The following is a 22,277-nucleotide window of genomic DNA, read 5'->3' as shown; positions in this document are numbered from 1 at the left end:
TGTCGGTGTAGAGGTAGAGGTGGCGGCCAAGAAGGCCAGGACAGCGAGGAGGAACATCATTGTCAAAATTAACACTTTTCATAAACTCAAAAATATGTCGCTAAACTTACCAGTACTCTTTCAAAATATCCTTCCAATAGTAATATCCAAGTTTGGGAGCTCTTCCCTGGTTTAAATTTCGATACAATTTATTTTTGACAAGGTTTGCTTAAAATAAATACAAAAATTGGACAACAATACCCAATTAAGAAGTAATAGTGAAGTAAAGACAGCCGTACGCTGTCGTCGTGGACCATCCATCTCGCAGTGCTTTCATACCAGTTTAAACGTGGTTTCTAGATTAATTCTTGTCATTATGTTATTCAGTAGCTGTACGACACCGCACAACAAGCCTCTGTTCGCCTCTCACCTTTCCACGATGGCGTCAAGTGCTAAAATCTGCGCTTTCGTTTCTGAAGAAGGTCCCGACTACGGCTACACCTGCAAAGTTTGCAATGGAGGTCGTAAGCAGGCCCCGCAACCGGCTACTCCAACCTTTTATTCCATTTGCCACCAAACACCCTGACTTTCTAGCTGAGATGGTGACCGCCCAGCGCCCAGAGTGCGGGTCCATCGAGTCGTTCGGGTTCGTTTAAGCACACTGAAGTCCGAGATCGAGATGGATGAGATCGTCCACGATGAGGAAGACTGGTAATATACAAGATTATTGACTATGTCGATGCTGGTTACATTGTGGTAAAACACATGCCGTCTAAGGCCATGCCTGCTGATGCCTTAACCAAGCCATTGGGTAAGAGATAATTTTGCCATCATCGAAAGCAACTCGGTGCCGAATGCCTGTGTACTCAAGTCGATGAAAATACAGATGAAGAGCCAGAACAACAATCCGGGCCAGATGACGCTCAAACCATCTAAGGAAGACTTCAAGTTTCGGGGGAGTATGAGACCTGGACGGCACAGTCTCAGAAACTAGATGTCTTTTTAATATTGGTAGTCACTCGCCCGTTAGATACTTGGTTGACATTTTTATTTCTAGCGGAGTCCACCAAGTGTGGAGCTCCAGTAATTCCCAATCTGCCAAGTGTGGGGCGAGTATTGTGTTGACGCTTACTTCTTCCGTCGTGCTCACTGCCCAGACATCGTACGCGACCTCTGCAAGTGAATGAGTAGCAGACGCTCGCTGTTACATTCCCTGTGATCGATCTACGCCCAGAGTCCCCACTGGCACCAAAGGGCGTGCAGAACGGCGTCCCACAGTTATTCCGTGTCTCGGAGCTGCAGCCCGCCACAGCTTACGATTTTATAGTGCCATACCCATCCACACAGCCGTCGATCTTTGCGCTGCATGTGGAGCGAGTGCTGCTGCCGCTACCAGTTGCAAGCACTAATGACTTTGACGTTACAAACTTCGCGAAAATTACGCCCATGCCGCCTCGTAGACGAGTGTTAACCCTTTAACCACTGGCTCATTTACGGGTCCCTATAGACCCATAGCAGACGGTAATCTAAGCCGCGTATTGGCTGAAAATCTGTCCAGTTGCGCGACAGGCGATCGTGCGTCGCCGTAGAGGTCCATACAGACCTCTTCCACGAGCTAGCCGGGCCATCAAATTCTGTACGCTTTGGACCACAAGCAGCGATATAAGCGTCACTAAGGTTTTCTCCTTCCCTCTACCACGGAAACAATGGACAGCGCTTTGACCGGAGATTGGGAAGCACTGGAGCATCAGCAAGCGTACTGCATTGATGACATTGCGATGGACTCCCTCGTCGACGCGTGGGAAACGCTAGTAGACGACGAGCTGCACATCGAGCCCGTCGACTTGCAGGAAGCCACGAGTGTACTCACGTCGAATGGCTACCAGCAGCTTCCTAAAGATAGCCTTCAACCTTCAAGCCCAACACATCAACACGCCAGCACCTTCAGCAGATGCCTAGACGGACCCTCGCAGTAGCAGCATGCAGGGGCTTCTCCAGTCGACAAGCAGCCCCAAAGTCAGCTCACAGCAGGGCGAAACAAGCGGAGAGCAGCAGCAGATACCGGCGAAGACAGCCCGTAGCAGTGTGCCAAGCATCTATGAGCCTAGTCGGTATGGCAGAGTCTACATGGTTGCACTGGACATGCAGAGTGGGCTCCATGTCGTTGCTGACGCAACGGTGGCGAAAGCCTACCGTGAAAACGCTGAATACGGATTGTTTGCCCTATTTGTGACGGCCACGTTTTGCCACAGTCTCCTGACATGGACATCGGATGTTCTTACTGCCAGCCAAAACTTACTGAGAGTGAATTCAATGCATATTGCGGGCTTGAAATCGCAATAAGTATTTGTTCGCTGAGTTGTATTGCTGAGTATTGGTCTGACAGTCGTGTTCTTGGTCAAGCTGCCTTTATAGATACTATGCCGAGGACAAGATTTCAAAATATCCGATCCGCGTTACAGTTACACCCTCCTAACGACCCGACACTCGATAAGCAACATGATCCATTGTGGCACAGCAGGTTGATACTGGCACACTTTCAAAAACGATTCGCCGAGTTTGCTGTGCCTACTGGAGTGAGCAGCATTGATGAAATGACGGTGGCGGCCAAGGCAAGGTCGAAAGCCCGGACTTATATGCCGTCCAAGCCCGACAAGTACGGAGTGCGTTTCTACGCAGTGGTCGGTTGGGACTCGCTTTACGTGCATACGCTCTGGGACAACTCCTCGGGCAATTCACAGACAACTACGCCAACACAGCGATACGTTCAGCAGTTTCCATCACTTCGCACGCCGCTTTTCAACACGCTGCGTCGCGATGAAGTTGCCGTGGGAGTTGATTCAGCGACGGCGTTGTGGCTAGCAATGGTGGGGCATCAGGCAAAGATTTTCCTATCACCAAGTGGTTATCGGCTTACAGTTTCGGGCAACTTTTATACACGACACACGTTTGCTAAAGCTATACTTGCGTTCACGGATTGCGAGATGCATACGATCGGCACCGTCCGGCTCAACCTAATTGAAAAAGTGGAACAAAATAGCTGTGAAGGCTTCTGTGGAGCGAGTGGCAAAAGCAGATAGAGGAGAATGGGAACTTGTAGCGGCAGTCGATGCAGAGTCTGGCTGGAAGAAAAAAGAAGCAGCTCATCAGAAAACACAGATAAATTTGCCAGCAGCACGCCAAACAAAGTACCAACCAACTTTGCAGTTTGCGGACCGAGCTGGATATGGTGTATACAAAGATCGCAAGGTGGTAGTCTTCTACAGTAACGACCTACGCGCAACACCATCGGCTCGGACACTACCTGGTACTTCTGATGAGGCGATAGCTTGCTGCCACAGCCTGTAGCCCATTCAGCGATGGACCGACGACCGTGTACTGCACCGAAAACTATGCATGGCCCCACTATCATTGCCGTTTACAATCGGTACATGAACGGCGTTGACCGTGTCGATCAATTGCGCTCAACGAATCCAAACAGACGCCGCAAGAAGAGGCTTGACATGACATTATTTACGTGGATGCTGGATAAGGCTACAATCAATGCTTTTGCGCTTTTGAAGCGTACGACAGCGACAGCCTTGACACTACGCGAGCTCAAAAAAAGAATTGCGGACACTCTGACGGGCAATGAGAAAGCGCTTCGGCGTCAACAACTTCGACGCAAGAAGAAACGCCAGCACGAAACCGTGGATGACGTTGTGGGAGCGGACGCGTCGTTGCATATTATCACACCCAACTCGACCAAGCACAGCAACGGCAAGCTCACGTGCTATCTGTGCAGTCTTAGAGGGATGGCAAAAAAAGCAAGATATGGATGCACCAAATCTGAACGTGGGTTACACGTAGAGTGTTTTAGCGCATTCCATTACTAAGACGTCTTCAAAGCGCGTTCGCACGGAGTTCGCGATGCGCTGGACGCGGTTTGCAGCGCAATGACCGATGCCCCTATAGCATTTACACGGAAACGAGCCAATAAGTCAATCACAGGCGCAGAATCACTAACGCTACCTTCAGCTTCATAATATATTTACCTTCTCGGCGTCCGGCCAAACTGTGTGCAATTGTCGTTTGACACACTCGGGAACGTCCCCTTGCATGCTTCCACTTTTCAAGTACAGATACAATCGGCACAGTGCCTGGCGGACAGCACGGTTCCCTCGCCGTCTCCGCGACAGCTTGACTTGGAGGCGACACCCGGCCTCCTGAAGCTCGAAGCCGTACCGCTTCCAGCCACACACAGGTGCTCCGCACCAATCGCACATAACCTCCGCTTCGTCCATGGTGTGGAGACTGAGGTAATGCAAATTTGAGGGTGATTTTGCTGTAAGAGGTTGCGGCTCTTTCCTGCGCTCTCACGATTGGTTCAAAAATTCAAAATTCCATGCTTTCATTGGATTCTAGTAGAGGTCTCTGCGGACCCCTAAAACTGGCCTGGTAGTTAAAGGGTTAAACACAGCGAAGCTTCGACTCCACCCGACAGAAATGGAGACGCACGAGTCAGTACGATACCGTCTGGAGCCATCAGGGGGAGCGATCGAAGTGGAATTTTCACTCCTGGTCGAGGTTTGAAGGCGTTCGACATCCAGATTCCACGCTAAAAATGACGGAATGCGTGCTCGATATTGTGGTGGAGGAAGTGCTGTTCGAAGCCTTCCCCAGAGACACGTTGGTGCTCATCGCGTGGCTGGTGACTTTACTATTTGCAAGCTGGAGATGGGTGTTGCCGTACTTGGAGAAGAAACTTGCTCTCGGGTTTGAAAAAGACAGAGTCCGATTAGAGGACGCTAAAGACTCGTGAGCTTACTTTTTTTTGCTAAGAGTCAACATTTACAGAAATATCTATTAGCACCCCCCCCACCACGAGACGCTGTATTAGACACGTTTCTGCAAAACGCTTAAGCTGTATTCGACACGCTAAGGAAAAGTCACTTGAAGTTTGCATGGCAAAATACAAACTTCAAGTCAACGAGGGCTAGGTATGATCTCCCATCGTTCCCGTGAATTCGAGCATAGCATTGCAAGCTCCAATTTTACTATTTTCAAAATATAAGAAGAGGCAGGGATTTGATGGGTGCAGGACTTATCACTATTGGGGATAACAGGTTTGTTTTCACACCGCTCATTTCAAGCTCATTTCAATAAACACCCGGAAGCACGCAGATCCTGCTTCGCTGCACGCTGCAATGGCCTTTCAAGCGCGCTGGAGAGAGGTAAAGAAGCTCGGATGGGATTCGAAGAAGCCGTCGGGGTTTCTTTCAAATGACCGCACGTACATCAAATTCTGCACGACGTTGAAGGGTGTGCCAAATGTTGACTTCTTTGTGGGTGCGGAAGCGCTCATGGCCTATCTCGACCGCTGTGACCTCGGTACGTTTCAAGTTTGTTATTTGCTGTTTGTGTACTGCTGACGAGCTATGCTATGGTTAGAGGAAATGAACCGTGAAAGATCTGAACAACGTGAAGCCTACTCGCAAGCGATTGCTCTTCAGAACCAAGTTCCTGAGGATGAAGATCGTGCGAACGATGCAGAACTAGGAGGTAAAGTCGCTTGAGCTGGTACTATACACGTTACGACGCTTGTGTTATCGTGTACTGTTCAGATAGCTCTATTGTAGAGGACGCCAGACAATTGACTAGCCCTAAAGTGTCTCGCCTCTCATTCCCATGTCCCCTTACGTGATGGACGACGACGCTCCAGTGGCAAGTCCATCCTCAAGTCCGAACACGCCTGGCAATTCCGGTAGGTTCGGCCGCAGCACATGGTTTATACTGCTGCAACTAACGAATGTATTCATTTATATTGTGAAGAAGGGAATGCGCCTGCCTCTCCTTCGCGTCGGAACCTTGACGCAGAGTTTGCTGTCGCTGATTCTTCAGGTAGCGAATATGTGATGTCCGACACCGAATCCAGCGCCAACGGTGCTGCGGGAGCAGATGAAATGAGGGAAGCTCCTCCGGCTGTGTACGGTTAGCTTATAGTGTATCTACACGATACGGATACACGTTACTGACCTTTATCGTGTATTATACAATGTACAGATGGTCCAAATAATGTATTGCCGAACGAGAATCCCGACGACTACACTCGCCTTGATTCTGATGAGGACGACGATATCGTACCTGCTGAACTCGCATCTGAAGAGACTGGTGTTGCCCTGGATTTTTATTGTCCACCCAGAATAACTTGATGCAGTCGGTGGGGTGGCCGAGACTGCGCCCGGCAAAGTGAGCTCAGAAGTACTCAAATACGTCAAGGTCCACTGGGGTGGAGCGAATCCAAGTTACGGTGACTCCCTATCCCGGTTTGCATGGCCCATACCAAGCTCGACCTCCAAATTGGTTGACCGAGGATTATCCTGGGATCTATGACCGAGAGTATGGGGCCTACAGCTGAAGCTCTTACTGCTGCTGAAACACCGGTAGGAGCGTTCTTTCGGTTCGCACCCCACACATGTGGTAGACTATCGCCGGGACAAGTGATGATTACTTTGCGGCAAACTAATGGAAGTCACGGGTTTTAGGAAACGTTGGGCTTGTACGAAGCGAAGGGAAGAGTCACCACTCGGGGAGTAGACCGGAGCGAAGACACTTGAGGGGAAGAAGGAAGATTCCGAAGTGATTGATTTATCGGAGCTTACACAGTCCTCACTACCTAGGTCATCCAATCAATTGGTGCATCCATTCACCAACATTCTGCACTCGTCCAATCACCCTACTCGTCTAATCAACGCACCGTAATTATCGCGGGATCGTGTTAAACCGGTTTGGCTACCGGTTTATGGGTACTTACCGCCTGAAACCGGTACCCCTCAATACGCCCCCTCAATGCGAACACGCGTTGACTCCGAGCGCCGCCGTAAGGTCCTTGTGACGTGGCCCCGGAAGCGTCTTCGCCATGATGTCCGCCAGCATCACAGAGGTCTCGCAGTACTCCAGCTTGACCTCACCACGCTTGACCTCATCACGAATGTGATGGTACTTGATGTCGATGTGCATGGCTCGACCATGGTTCACTGGGTTCTTGGTCATCTTGATGCATGACTGGTTGTCTTCGAGGATCTTGAGCTCTGGTCCCGATTCCCCTGCTGCCGTCAAATCTCGCAAAGTAGGTGGTGAACCCACTTGGCTTCTTGAATAGCTAAACTTAGCGCGATGTATTCTGCCTCGCTTGTTGACAACGACACACTTGACTGCTTTTTGCTCCCCAACTCACGGGTGCGCTCATCAAAAGAAACGTGTAGCCCGAAGTTGATTTGCGATCGGAGTGGTCACCAGCCCAGTCTGCGTCAGAGAACCCGCGGAAATCCACTTTGTCACCCGGCTTGAAGCAGATTCCATGCGACTTAGTTCCTTGTAGATAGCGAAAGATGCGCTTTACAGCAGCCCACTGCTCGACTTGTGGGTTCTCCATGAAGCGAGAAACGTATCCCACGGCAAAGGCAGTGTCCGGTCGTGTCGCGGTCATCAAGTGCATGAGTGCACCTACAGCCTCGCGGAACGGAGCGTTCACCTTGGTCGATGCACTGCTTGGGACTAGTCGAGAGCTCAAATCAGCTGGACTCACCACCGCCTTGCACTCATCCATACCAAAACGCTTAAGGATGTCGTCGACATATCGGCGCTGGCACTTCGTCACACTCCCGTCAGCGCTGTACACCAATTCGATGCCCAGTACGAGCGCACACTTGCCACTGTCGGTCATCTCGAAGCGCTTCTTGAGATCGCTCTTGGTGGTTGCAATGAGCTCGGCCGAGCTACCAGTCACCAAAACGTCGTCTACGTAGACCAGCAGAAGCACATAGTGATCATCCACAATCTTGATGTAGAGACACGGGTCGTATGCTGAAACTTGAAAGCCGATGGAGCTCACGTAGTTGTCGAAGGTTTCGTTCCACACGCGCGATGCTTGCTTGAGACCGTAGATCGCCTTCACCAGCTCCAGGCAGTCGAAGTCATCATCAATTTCGACACCTTCTGGCACCGTGCAGAGCACCACCTCTTTCATTATGCCATACAGGAATGCTGTTACCACGTCCAGCTGGTCCAGGGGCCAGCCGAGGTACAATGATCATGCGCAGCGTCACATACTTCACCACGGGCGAAAACGTTTCGGTGTAGTCAATGCCATACTTCTGCTTGAAGCCTTTCGCTACAAGGCGCGCCTTGTACTTCTCGATTGAACCATCCCTTTGCGTTTGATCTTGAACACCCACTTCGTACCGATGGCCCGTTGACCGTTCGGTAACTTGCCAGCTCGGAACACACCGCGAAGTCGCATCGACTTAAGTTCGGCACGGATGACCTTGCGCCAATGCATTTGATCGAGCCCGTTTACTGCTTCTTGGAACGTTGCCGGTTCAGCTAAATCACCAGCTTTCCACTGCGTTGGCACATGCTCGCCAAAATACAGGCGGAGTTGCGTCATCGTCGTCTTGATCCTCGACGTCTTTTTCTTCTTCATCGGCCACATCACAGTCATTTCGCACACCGGATCGGCGCTTTGTTTGACGCTCAAACGAGGTTTCTCGAGCACTAGCTTCCTCCAAACCGGCAGCCTGCTGTGCAGCGCGCGATCTCGTAGTCATGCCGTGAACGTTACTTCTGCGGGACTTGCGTTTCCCCGCCTGCTTAAATTCCGTTGGGCCCGCAGTTTCGGTATCGTTGATACTGAGAGAGTCGAGGTCGAGATCAGAATCTGCGTCGTCGTCGCTTGGACTAGCCGTTGAAAACCCAAAGTTGGATTCGTCAAAATTGACATCGCGACTAATCACCACCTGCCCCGCCTCGATGTCATAAACTCGATACGCCTTTGACACTTCTTCTTAACCCATGAACAACCCTTCTCGAGCCTTGAGGTCCCACTTGCGTCTCTTTTCCCTCGGAGTTAGGACGTACGTCCGACAACCAAACACACGCATGTGCTTCACACTTGGCTTGGGCTTGTACACGATCTCATTGGGAGTCTTGCTTTCAATCTTGGGTGACGGAAGACGGTTCTTAGCGTAGATAGCGGCCATCGCCGCTTCGCCCCAGAAACAACTTGGCACGATGCAACATGCTGCGACCAATCGTGACGATAGTCCTAATAGCTCGTTCTGCAGTGCTGTTCGTCTGGTGCGCGTACGAAACCGTGGTCTGCTGTTCGATGCCTCGATCTTCGTAGAACACCTTGAGTGAGTTTGTCGCGAACTCACGAGCTCCGTCATGGCGTACGAACTTGACCCGCTTGCCGAATTGCGTCTGTACCGTCGTGACATAGCTCTTGAGGCATTTTTCAGCGTCCAACTTGGCTCGTAAGCAGAAAACCTTCAAGCATCCACTGGCTTCGTCAACGATGAGCAGCAAGTACTTGCTCCCACCCAACGATTCTTCTTCCATGGGGCCGCAGATGTCGAAATGAAGCAACTCGAACGTGTCGTAACTGCGTTTGTCGCGGTTACTGGGGAACGGCTTCTGGACCATTTTCCCTTGCTGACACCCGCGACAGACACTTTGCTCACTTGACTTCAAAGGTGCCTTGGCATCCTTGATCATGCCGCTGTTGACCATCTTGCGTAGCACGTCGATAGGAGCATGGCCCATGCGCGCGTGCAAGTCAATGCTCGACTTCGAAGTCACTGCGTTTATCGAGCATATTGGTGTGCGCAGCCAGTAAAGACCGTTTACGAGATGTGCTGTAGCCACCACTTCCTTCGAATCCTTGTGCGCAACGTGCATGGTTTCACCGTCGAACACCACTTGAAATTTGCCGCTTTTGTTGATCTGCGGCACTGGTAGCAACTTCTTCTTCATTTTTGGCACGTAGAGCGCGTTGTTGATCTCGACTTCGCGCTCATCGCCGTTGGGCAGAACCACGCGCTCGATGATGGTCCCCACACCCTTGATTGCAACGCTAGTGCCATCAGTGACCTTCAGCTCGCCTTCCTCTCGTTCGTTCAGCACGACAAACTTAATCTTGTCATTGCAGATATGGTGTGTCGCACCGCTGTCGACTGCCCACAGCCCGGACATGCTCTTGCCCGTCAAAAACCCACATTCCAACGAAGCCGCAAATGCCACGCGATCATAGCCGTGGTCGTAGTCGTCGTTTCGCAACTGGACATTGTTGGCCCCGCGTCCACGACTGTTGCCGCCGCGTCGGCCTCCTCGATTCTCATCCTTCTGCTTGGTCCAGCACTTCTCAATCACGTGCCCCAATGGCCACAGTAAGTACACTGGCGAGACTCCCGCTCGGTACTGAACACCTTCGTCGCGTCGTCAGTCTTCACCGCAGAGGTCTTCTCGCCTTTCGCTTGATATGCTCGTTCGTGAGCACCTTCACAACGTCTTGCGTCTTCAGCTCAGCAGTACTCATCTCCAGGTGTAGCACGACGTTCTCGTAGCTCTTGGGGAGACTGCGCAACAAGCAGACCGCAACGTCCTCGTCCTCCATCTTAGAGCCGATGCTACTACGCTTGGCGCTGATGTTGAGAACTTCATTGCAGTGATGCAATACATTCGCGCCTTCAGACATCTCCATGCTGAAGAGCTGTCGCTTCAAGTAAATACGACCAGCCTTCTGCGACCCACCGTACAACGTCTTCAAGCGCGCCCACGCGGTCCACGCTTCCTCGCAGTTGTCGACCACGCGGTGGTAGTCCGCATCCATGTGGAGCAGCATCAATCCGAACGCGATGTTGCTCGACTTGACATATTCGTCCTTCGCACGAGGGTCCGTGAAGCTTGGAGTCGTCTCTCTGTTTACGACATGCCATACTGACTTGGTCAGGAACACACCACGCATGTAGCGGCTCCACGTCGCGTAGTTGTCACCGTTAAACTTGTCGATAGAGACCTTAGTTGAAACGTCTTGCGCAGAGGACATGTTACTTGGGCTCATAACCTGATGGAAGTCACGGGTTTTAGGTAACGTTGGGCTTGTACGAAGCGAAGGGAAGAGTCACCACTCGGGGAGTAGACCGGAGCGAAGACACTTGAGGGGAAGAAGGAAGATTCCGAAGTGATTGATTTATCGGAGCTTACACAGTCCTCATTACCTAGGTCATCCAATCAATTGGTGCATCCAATCACCAACATTCTGCACTCGTCCAATCACCCTACTCGTCTAATCAACGTACCGTAATTATCGCGGGATCGTGTTGGACCGGTTTGGCTACCGGTTTATGGGTACTTACCGCCTGAAACCGGTACCCCTCAATACAAACCTTGATCACGCGAGTGGCTTTGCAATTTAAGAAACAGAAGGCCCGCAAGTTGAAACACCGTGACTTTCAAGCTCAATCGCCGGAACAAATAAAGGGGTCGCTACAACTCACCTCCGAAGTGTCTGGTCGCGAGATATATGTATTCATCGGGTTGTTGATCGCCAGCACCATTGCGCCGAAAAAAGAGAAGTTCGAGTACCATTGGAAGACCACCGACGAAGGTGCAGTCCCTCGCGGTTGCTTCAATGTATTCCTCAAGCGCGATGGTTTTGCTCACATTTCAAGAAACCTCCATTTCAGTGACAACGGAGACGCACGTGCGCGGACCGATCGCGCTTGGACACTACGCCCAGTAATCGATGCTCTGCACGAAACTTTCCATGAGAATTATGTCGCACCTCCAGTTATGGCTTTCGATGAAGCGATGCTTCCTTCACGGTCAACCTTCAATCGCATGAGAGTCTTCATGAAATATAAACCCCACAAGTGGGGGACGAAGCTGTTCATGCTGTGTTGCTCACAGACAGCCTACTGCATTCGGTAAGAATGAGCGTGCCTCACGGCGCGCTCATTTGTTTTTTTTGGTCCCAAGTTATCTTTTCGTGTTTGATACAGCTTTGAGGTCTACTGTGGAAAGCGTCAAATGCAAGCTGACAACACGGTGCCGGATGCGAAATCTGGTCCAGCAGCTGTAGTGCGGAATCTCCGCCGCGTGTTTGGCCCCACAGGACCTCGTGATTTCTGCTTGGTCGTAACAGATCGGTTCTACACGTCAGTGGTTCTTGCGATGCAGTTGCTGACAATAAAGTTCTATACTGTTGGAACAATCATTATGACCAGGCTGAGGTTTGTGTGAAGCCATCCTCCCGAAGAAATTGAAAATCGGACGACGAGCATCGAACAAACGGCTCAAGAACGTTGACAAAGGGACATTCCAAGTGGCAGACTATCTTGTTGCTCCAGCTTTGAAGGCGATACGTTGGTATTACAGCCTAGGCGTCCACGTTCTCGCAACTGGAGGAAGCGGGCAGCCAGATCGAATTGTACGACGCGATCAGCAGACAGCAGAGCAAACTGAAGTGATGGCACTGAGGGTGATGAAAGATTACCAGACATACATGGGGGAGTTGACGTCCACGATTAACAACGCTTGCAGAGGTAAGTCTTGCTATTATGTATGTACAACTTTGCGGAAAATGCCTAACGTGTCTCCTGTATTGTATTTCAGATACTCTCTCCAAGTGGCGCGGCGGTACAAGAAATATTACAAGTCGCTATTCCTAGGTCTAATTGACCTCGCTATCATCAATGCATTCATCTTGTACAACTGCAGGCGCACCACAAACGGGAAGCCCAAGGTTGCGCATGTGCAATTTTTGAAGAGGCTTCAACTTGAGCTAATCCAGCTATAAGCGGAAGACTGGACACAAATGCTGCGCCATCGTGGAATGCAGTCAACACCGACAAAGCAACGCCAGTCAGCGACTAGGCACGTGCCCGTGCAAACAGATGAGTGTCGGAAAGTGAACTCAGACGCGGCCAGGAAGCGTCGACAGCGTGCCTGTAAAGTGTGCTCGGTGTTGAAGTGTGCGAACGAGCCTCGGGGGGGGGAGACAACACTCTACTGCGGCGAATGCAAGCTGAAGACGTCATCGAAGAATGCGGACGCTGCACGTGTGTTTGTTTGCAGCAAGATCAAGCACACTAGTCAGGGCGAGACAGCTACATGATTTGATATCTGGCACAAGCACTGGAATAATGGTACCTTGATCCCCAGATCCGCCGTCAAGGTGCGAGGTAGTATCCGTGCACGAAAGCCCGCGAGACAACGAGTTGCTGTAACTGGCGCCGCTGATGCGTCCGAGGCATCGAGTGAATCTGGAAGTGACGACGCACAGGATCAGCAGCGCAACGTGCCGCAGTGACACGATGTAGGGTGCTAGCACCTGTTCCAGCTCTATAGATGACTTGCTTTCATTATGCCGCTAAGTTGCTGATAGTCATGTGTCTTCCTTCTTTAAATTTCAACTATTATATGGACTCGTCTATCTTTTGAACAGCGTCTTTGTACGAGATGGACACTTCACAGTCCGTACTGTGTATCTACAATGCACGTTTCCTTGTCGATACACGTTTGGTGAAGGTACGGAGAGTCCGGGTTAGGGGCATGTCCTGGCTTTGAGAGATACACGTTTCTAGTTAGCTTGGATACACTATGGATGCAGATCCCGCAGATGAAATTTAACGTGTACCGGATTTGGGCAAACGGTGGACCTCGCGCGGGGGGGGGGTTCATTAAGGCCTTGATTTTACTTTAGTTGCAATTTGAACTAGCTTAACCTCAAGTTGTTAGCGATCTTGCAGAGGGCGGTCACTTGCATTGGGAAGGGCTAACCTTTTCAGCCGCATGAGCCACGGATAACATTGAGGGGGAGGGAAAATAATAAAAAAAAACTATTTACTAGGAGCTCATCGGCATAGTATAACACGAATTTGACCCTGCCGCCGTGCGCACTGGTCTTGTGGCTCGCCCTCTATACCGGCTGTCTTTTCACGTGTTGTTAAAGTGGCTTACCCCGTTTCAAGCTTCAAAATGGCCAATTCTTTTTCTCCTAGAAATGTGACTTCTTTAGATTGTTGTAGCTTTTTCTAATAAGTTGTAAAATACTTTGTCCTGCTCTTCTTTAAGCGGCTCACATGGCGATGGAGGCGACAGAGTGTGATACGTGTCTGACCACACCTCGTCCGTGCATCTTTCTGCACGGTTTGGGGAACCCAAACGAAGAAGCACAATTGCAAGACAGCCCGAAGCTCACAAAGAGGAAATTCGGTGACATGCACGGCCACGCTCCTTGCTGCTCCGAGATCAAGTACGCTGTCCTTAATACGAATGACGCAGGTTGGAGAAATGACACTCTCCAACAGAGGTTCTGCGACCTCTCGCTCTCGATGAGTAGTACCAGTGACGTCGCTGCTAAGGTCATCGACAATACTATTATCGTGACACACTCGATGGGCGGACTCGTGATGGCTCACGCTCTCGCTAAGGGCAAGTGCAGCTTCAGCAAGACGACGTCGTGGGTGGCTCTGAGCCCCCCAATGTTGGGCAGTATGGCTTCGGACTATCTTATGGACATCTGCGACGAGAACAACGACATCGCTGCGGGATTATTCGAGATAGTGGGACAGTGTCCCATGCCAAAGTCCCGCAAATCTACCACTTACTTTGGCGGAAAGCACACGTCTCCGTCCATTGACGCTGCCTATGTGGCCGCTCAGGATGCGTATCGTAACAATGTTGCAGCAGCGATGTGCAGCGATAGCTTCGTCGGACTCCTTTCAACCTACCAAGTTCCGTGCATTCTTGCTGGCACTGCCGTCCCGCATAAGTCCAAGAAGAACGACGGGCTTGTCGAGTTTCAGAGCTGCTTGGGCGGCCTCGACGAGAACCTCTTTGGCAACCACTACTTGGATCGATTCTACAGACCCCAGCTGAACCACGCAGATACGGCATTTCTCACGGGCGAGGGCATCCTTAAGAACTCCCAGAAGCCACACAAGTGGTTTGAATGTCTAGCACTATAGACTGGAGTATGGCACGGATAACTAACTGTAAGTACATGTAACATCTGCAAGGTGTCTAAAGCAAAGAACGATAGCCGTTATACACACAAAAAAGCTCGTTTGTGACGAGAATTAACATCATTTTATGTTTATTTTTGGTAAATCATCCGTGATTTGGGTCTTCCCCAAATGCACTTTCTTGCATTTTTTGCACTTCTGAAATAGACGTTTAACCCTAATAAAATATTTTAAAACCTCAAGTTTTGTTTAGCAAAGCAATCAATAAATTAAGCAGATTTTTTTTTAACTAGATACAGTTCAAATTGTGTAGTTTTTTTAGACAAGTGGGAAGAACAAAAGAGCACGCATCAGCCCATGCTGTATACCGCTGTTGATGACGCCAACAGTCCACGGAAATGGAGTTATTTACTTGTATTCCCATGGCGAGGGTTGCATTCGCATTACACTTATAAAAAACATATGCTGTGTAGTACCAGTTTAATACACGATTTAAAAGTATGTGGTAGAGAGTATGAGTAGCGAGGTACGTACTCACCGCCTGCGAAAAAAAGAAGAAGGGAGTAGCCGGGCTATCTGAGCTTTCCTTAAGCTTAAAAAGATATTACTCGTCGAAAAAATGTTTCATCCAATAATTAAGCTCTTCGATCCGCCCGAATTAAGTACAAACGCTACGATAAATCGATTTAGAATTTCAGCTACATTTGACACAACTTATTCATAGAGTCCAGGTACTAATTGGGTTTTATCCGTTTGCTTTGGGGGATTAGTATCGGTACAATAATGCAACCAGCTACTTGTACTAAACAGTGCAGTTTTAGAACAGCTTTATTAGAAAATAGATGCCGCAATTTTTTTAAGGACTAGGTAACATAACTTCGAGTTTTATACGTGTACAGACAGTATAGTACGGTTAAATCGGAATAAAGGTAGGACACTAGCGCGTTTGCACTCTTCTCTGGATTTATAGCCGTTGGTCTTCACATGCTGCGCTGCGCTCGGAGGGCGCCGCTGCGAGACCTGCCCCATCTCGGCCTCTAAGACCTCGACTCGGCAAGGCGCTGTGTCTGGGATTAGAAATTAATTCCGAGCGAGTGTTGCCAAGACCGTCAGCTAAGTCCATTTTATGCATGTTGAGGAGTATAATTGTATAGTCGGCTAGCCAGTCGGGCAAAATACTCACTTCCATCTTTTACATGTAATTGGTTCAATGTCATTCACGCAATCAGCAATATTATTATAGTATCGGTACAATAATGCAACCAGTTACTTGTACTAAACAGTAATCACGATTCGTAGTATATTACTTGTTACGTATTTCAATGGCATTCACGCAATCAGCAATGACAAACAGGCTGATTGCGTGAATGACACGGACGGAAGAGACTACCGCATCGCCCCTGTCCTATTAATAAGCGAAATTTTGTCCTAAGCGAACTTCGAATATGACCAAATGCACTTGTTGGCTATCGCATTTCTGCACGCAAATGCCTATTGAATTGTGCTTTGCGTCATTTTCTGAAGGCCCCCAACGGCAGCGCCTTTTTTAGAACAGATGGCTGCACGTTAATGTGTCCTTCCGCGAGCTAATTATAGGAGGTGATAAAGAGGCAATAGGAAGAGCGACAACGTACAAATAGGTAGAGCTGTCCGACCGAAATGATATTAGCAGCTCTCTCCGGTGGGCCACTTTGGAGTTATTGTACTCGTCAATGAGCGTTGGACCAGATTATTTTAACATGCCATTTGAAAAGGCGAAACTTCTCGAGCTGGCACCAAAATAGAACAAGGAGCCTACGTAAATGTTCCTTAGCATCTCGTGCATCTAGTGAGCTATTTGCGTCCTTACTAACATGTAGCACCTCGCAGCAAGAGCTGGCACCAGGCCAGAAGGATTACGTAGTACGGTGCTTAGACTTCATGGTCAAAGCTAAGGAAGATGGCCTCTTCAGAGGGCATCGAACCCGGGGCCTGGTTGCTGAGTGTCTACAGATAGCACACGGCACTGTTACGACTGTGACGAGCACCTACAGAGCCGACAATGAGACCACTGCGAATCAGCTAATTCTGACCACATTTTTGAAATCTACGCCCGATTTTACCCCTTATATCTAACTGTTGCTATAGGATTTGGGATGCTGAATCTTCATAACAGATGGCTACATTTTGGGTCAAGGACTTGTGACGAGTACAATATTGGAGGTAAGTCATTCACAAACGGAATATTCAGCTGAATCAGCTTGGGTTTTTTTTTTTACTTTTTAGCACTAATTATGAGATTTGCTAGTAACCTTACCCGTAAGCGTCGAACATGGGCGTTCGCTTAGGACAGGGGCGATGCGGTACAACTTTTTCAAGAGTTCCTGAGGCTGACACAGCCCGCAGCAAGCGTCGACAATCCTAACTTTTTACCGATGCAGACTAGCTATTATCCGGGGTCAGGAGTAATTATGAGAAAATTGTTTATTATCGGCAAGCGCATATTAAAGCAAACACTCGAACCATTTAAATGGTTTTTGAGAATCCCTGAAAAATCCGTCGCGAGTCAGGAACGCAGTGTCAGCATGATCCAAATTGGCCGAGTAAAATCGATCGAGGTAGCTGTCGCCAAACAAGTCAGGGTCCAGGCCGCCCAGACAGCTCTGAAACTCAACTAGAGCATCATTCTCTTCCGACTTGTGAGGGATTACCGTGCCTCCCACTAAGCAGGAGGGAGAAAATTTTGATAAAACGCCGATGTAGCTTTTGCTACACAGAGCTGCACTGACGTTGGTACGGTAGGCTTCTTGGGCTGCAGAGTACGCCGCATTGAGCGCTAAGGTGCTGTACTTCCCGTTCTGGTAGTAGATCGACTGCTTAGCCACGGTAATAGGGCACTGGCCAAGTATATTCATTAACCCCGCTACAAATTTCGTATGCTTGCCGTCACAAATATCTTGAAGAAAGTCTCCAGCCATACTCCCCATCATCGGAGCACTCAAACTCACCCAAGTCGAGCTTGCAGCTAGCTTACATTTCCCCGTGGCGAGTGCACTTGCCAGCACTAAGCCGCCCATGGAGTGTGTCACTACGATCGTGTCTGATATTGTATGGGATGTCAAGTCGCTGGTTTCGCTCATGGAAAGCGAGAAATCACAGAACTTGTGCTGCAGCGTTTCATCCCTCCACCCGACGTCAACTGTGTTCAAGACCGCGTACTTTACTGACGTGCAGCACGGAGCGTGCCCACGGATATCACCGAACTTTTCCTTTGTCAACTTCGGGGTGTCTTGCAATTCTTCCCTTTCGTTCGGGTTGCCTAGACCATGCAAGAAAATACACGGACGAGGTATAGATTGACACTCACAAGAGGTCGCCTCAATCGCTACGGGCGATGCAGCCTTCAGACTCCTTGAAGCAGTCGTCGGTAGGGGTCTACCGGTAAGTAGCGCCATTGTAGTCGGTGTTACTGTTCCTGGTGTTTCCACCACTGGACATGACGCGACTCCATTGAGTGGGGGCTTAGGAAGACGGATAGGAGTTGGCAGATACTCCACGTTTATGGTCATGTCGAGCCCATACGCAATGAAACCTGAAACACTCGATACGCACAGAACGAAGTCAACTCCGCTGAAGGATGTTCGAAACAAGACCCCCCAGGACACTCGATGTTCTCCCCTCCGACGGATGCGCTTGGTGTCCAAGTAATGTTGTCAAGTGCTGGAAATATATGTTCGAATGGAACAATCGATGGTAGACAATGCGTTGATTGCTGAGACGAGGAAGCGTTGTCGTTGACGGAGCTCTCTACCATGTAGGATGTCCCGTTCTCGAACACGTAGGTGAACTTGTTACTTGTACTAAACAGTGTAGTTTTATAGCGCTATACTAGTCAGTTTTAAAAAAATAATAGCGTAATCGATCATTTTGTGAAACCGCAAATCTATTACTTGATTCAATGTCATTCACGCAATCAGCAATATTGTTGATATGCACCGACTCTGCACGGTTCGGCTGACCGGCGTGATGTTCCAAACTGGACCGGTCCCAAACCGGTTAATCTGGTGGATGGCCAGGAGCACTGAAGTTTAGAGGACAGATTTAACTGACTTTAATCTACTCACTTCGGCATTTGCCTTTAACAATAACAACAGGTTAACAGCTGCAACGCTCAACTCTACCGGAACGTTCCAAAACATGACGACGACCAAGCGCGCCGAAGTCCTCCTAGGGAGTGGGAACTACTTCCACTGGGAGTACAATATGCGCATGACGCTAGCCAGGAAGGGCCTGCTTGCGCATATTCAAGCCGACAAGCCGGAGAACGAGATCACCGAGGCGTGGCTCGTCAATGATGCCAAGGCGCTCGGCATCATCGCTCAGGGAGTGGAACTCCAGCATCAGACCAAGATTCGGCCGGCCACTCGTTCCATAGAAGCTTGGGGAACGCTGCGAGAGTTCTATAACCGCACCACGCTCCACAACCGCGTGACGATGACGCGTCGCCTCCACGAGTTCAAGATGGAAAGTGGATCGACTATGGCCAAGCATCTGGATGCGTTTGATGAGCTGATCGTCGGGTTGCAGACGCTAGGAGAGACCATGGACGAGGCACGCCAGCTGGTGGTGCTGCTGAGCAGCCTCCCTGATGAGTACGAGCTCATTTCGTCTATCGTGGAGAACGCCAAGGGTGTGACGCTCATCGAGGCCAAGGAAAAGCTGTTGAAGGAGTACGAGCGACTCGAGAAGAAGGAAACCATGAAGAAGGCGTTCCAAGTGAATGAGAACGCAGGCAAGTTCCGGAACGGCCGAGGGAACGGTCAAAAATGGAACGATCGAAAATGGAACGGTCCGAAACGGCCGAGGGAACGGTCAAAAATGGAACGATCGAAAATGGAACGGTCCGAAACGGAACGTTGGTTTCAAGGGCAAGTGTTTCAACTGTGACCAAGTGGGTCACATGAAGCGGGACTGTCCTGCTGCAAAGAAGAGCAGTCAAGACGATGCAGTGTTTGCAGTTGGTGGGGAGCGCTCGGCCGGGTGGCTGATTGATAGTGGTGCGATGTCGCACATGACCCCTCACCGAAACGACCTATTTGGGTACGAGGCACTAGACAGTGGCATCAACGTGACGATTGCAGATGGCAAGAAGCTGCGCGTCGCAGGAACTGGAACGGTCAAGCTGACTGGTTTGGACGGTAAACGCATCCGAATGGTGGACGTGCTCCACATTCTGGGGCTCGATAGACGGTTATTGTCGGTCGGGAAGCTCGCGGAACGAGGCATGAGCGTGGAGTTCCAGCGTTCCAGCTGTGTAATTTGGGGATGGAACGCTGAGATAGCGTCAGGGAAGAAGGTCGGTAAGGCGTTCCTGCTGGACTGTCAGCAGGAGGAGGTACACTTCGTGCAATACGCCGGTCCTAACAGCGAGTGGGAGCTTTGGCACGCTCACATGGGTCACCCGAACAAGGACGCGTTGACGAAGACTCAACGTTCCACAATTGGTATCCCACATATGACAAATGGGAACGAGACTTTGTGCGGTGGATGTGTGAAGGGAAAGCAGACCGTGACGACGTTCCCGTCACGATCGCTAATGAGAACGACGCGTGTGTTGGAACTAGTACACACGGACGTAATGGGCCCAATGAGAACGATCTCAAAGGGTGGTGCCAAATATGTTCTGACGTTCGTAGACGACTACTCAAGGTTGGCGTTGCGTACTTTATGAAGAGCAAGAGCGAGGTGGGCAGCAAACTGAAGGAGCTCAAGGCATTGTACGAAACACAGTGGGGGGAACGTCTAAAATGTCTTCGTTCCGATAATGGAACGGAGTTCGTGAACAAGACAGTTTTGGAACTATGCAAACGGAACGGGATCGTGCATCAGCGTAGCGTTCCATACAGCCCTCAGCAGAATGGAGTGGCCGGAGCGCATGAACCGTACCATCATGGAGAAGCCAAGAAGCCTGCTGCACTACAAGTCTATGTCGACGCAGTGGTGGGCGGAAGCGGTTAGTACTCCAGTGTATCTCATCAACCGTTCCACGAACACATCAAACTCTGATGTCACCCCGTAGGAGCTGTCGTTCCAGGTGAAGCCACGGATGGAACACCTACGTGGATTTGGGTCACAAGGGTACGCTCATGTGAACGACGTGATGAGAACGAAGCTGGAACCCAAAAGCTTCCAGTGCACGTTCCTCGGGTACGCTGAGAACGTGAAAGGATATCGTGTGTACGACATGGATGCGTCGAAGGTCAAGGTGACACGGTCGGTCAAGCTGGACGAGCGTGAGGTGGGCGGAATCTATGACACGCAGTCGCCAGCTTCAGGAACGGTCATCCATGTGACGAGGAACGATGATACGATCGTTCCAATATCTGGAGTGGAACGTCAGCCTGCTCAGGATGAACCGATGGAAGAAGCAGAGGAGCCCGCTCAAGACATTGAGATGGACGACCTTGAACCGGAACGGAACGCAGAAATACAGCAGCTACCCGCGCCGGAGGAACCCAGGCTAAATGGGTTGGATTTGGCAACGTTCCATTCGCAGCCTCCATCGTTCCATGAGGACCGGATGATCTTCCATCCTGAAACGGAGCGATCTGCGCGCCCTCGTGAGCCGTTACTTCTACTTGGGAATGGTGACGATGGAGATGTGGAAGGAAGTGATGGACCGCCATCTTCTAAGCGTGCCAGAATCGACGAAGATGGTTTGCTCGCAGAGGCAGTGTTGGCGTACGCGGTCAGCATCGGTGGCGTTCCAGATACGCCTAACACGTACGCAGAAGCTATTGCCAGTAACGAAGCAGGAGAGTGACGTCGTGCTATGCAGTCAGAGCTGAATTCGCATTCCCGGAACGGAACATGGACCCTCGTCCCACGTGAAACGACAACCCGTTCCATTGGATGTCGCTGGGTGTTCACGAAGAAGCGTGACGAGAACGGCCGGGCTATCCGTTACAAGGCACGCCTAGTAGCGCAGGGGTTCAAGCAGAAGTTTGGAATAGACTTCTTTGAGACGTACTCCCCAGTTGCGAATATGAACTCGATTCGAGTTGTACTCGCTGTTTGCGCTACGTGCGGCTACATTATGGAGCAACTGGATGCCGACACAGCGCTCCTAAACAGTGGTTTGGTGGATTTGGTCTACATGGACGTTCCACTTGGTCTCGAGAATGCTGAAGGCATGAAGTGCAAACTGCTAAAGGCCATCTACGGCTTGAAGCAAGCTCCAAGTGCATGGAACAAGACTATTCATCGCGTGTTCCTGCAGAATGGTTTCAAATGTTGCGGAGCCGACCAGTGTGTCTACGTCAAGCGTTCCAAAAACGCATTCGTGTACGTATGTCTATATGTAGACGACATGATCATTGCGGCCAAGACGCGCGACGAAATTCGCGAGGTCAAGAACGCCCTGAAGAGCGCATTCAAGATGAAGGAGCTTGGCGAGGCCAAATTCATTTTGGGAATGGAGATTGACCACGATAGAGAATGTGGAACGTTGATGATCAAGCAAACTCGGTG

The 22,277-nt window shown here is 50.2% G+C and overlaps 3 protein-coding genes across 3 annotated transcripts; 1 reads left to right on the top strand and 2 right to left on the bottom strand.

Annotated features, from left to right (window-relative positions):
• Positions 1-3,861: 3,861 nt before the first annotated feature.
• Positions 3,862-4,262, bottom strand: PITG_20880 (uncharacterized protein; the record flags this gene model as incomplete). Its single annotated transcript, XM_002895582.1, has 2 exons — positions 3,862-3,927; positions 4,014-4,262. 2 exons carry the CDS (start codon positions 4,260-4,262, stop codon positions 3,862-3,864), a joined length of 315 nt encoding a protein of 104 aa, XP_002895628.1.
• A 9,621-nt stretch (positions 4,263-13,883) lies between these two features.
• PITG_20878 (uncharacterized protein) lies at positions 13,884-14,771 on the top strand (the record flags this gene model as incomplete). The annotated part of the gene is made up of 2 exons (XM_002895581.1): positions 13,884-14,366; positions 14,424-14,771. The coding sequence occupies 2 exons, from the start codon at positions 13,884-13,886 to the stop codon at positions 14,769-14,771; spliced, it is 831 nt and encodes a 276-aa protein (XP_002895627.1).
• A 2,480-nt stretch (positions 14,772-17,251) lies between these two features.
• On the bottom strand, positions 17,252-18,258 carry PITG_20877 (uncharacterized protein; the record flags this gene model as incomplete). Its single annotated transcript, XM_002895580.1, has 2 exons — positions 17,252-18,182; positions 18,239-18,258. The coding sequence occupies 2 exons, from the start codon at positions 18,256-18,258 to the stop codon at positions 17,252-17,254; spliced, it is 951 nt and encodes a 316-aa protein (XP_002895626.1).
• Between the last annotated feature and the right edge of the window lie 4,019 nt (positions 18,259-22,277).

The sequence above is a fragment of the Phytophthora infestans genome, genomic scaffold, assembly GCF_000142945.1.
Source record: "Phytophthora infestans T30-4 supercont1.153 genomic scaffold, whole genome shotgun sequence".
Lineage (NCBI taxonomy): Eukaryota > Oomycota > Peronosporomycetes > Peronosporales > Peronosporaceae > Phytophthora > Phytophthora infestans.
The sequence above is the reverse complement of the archived record's forward strand: the minus strand, read 5'-3'. Positions and strand labels throughout refer to the sequence as shown.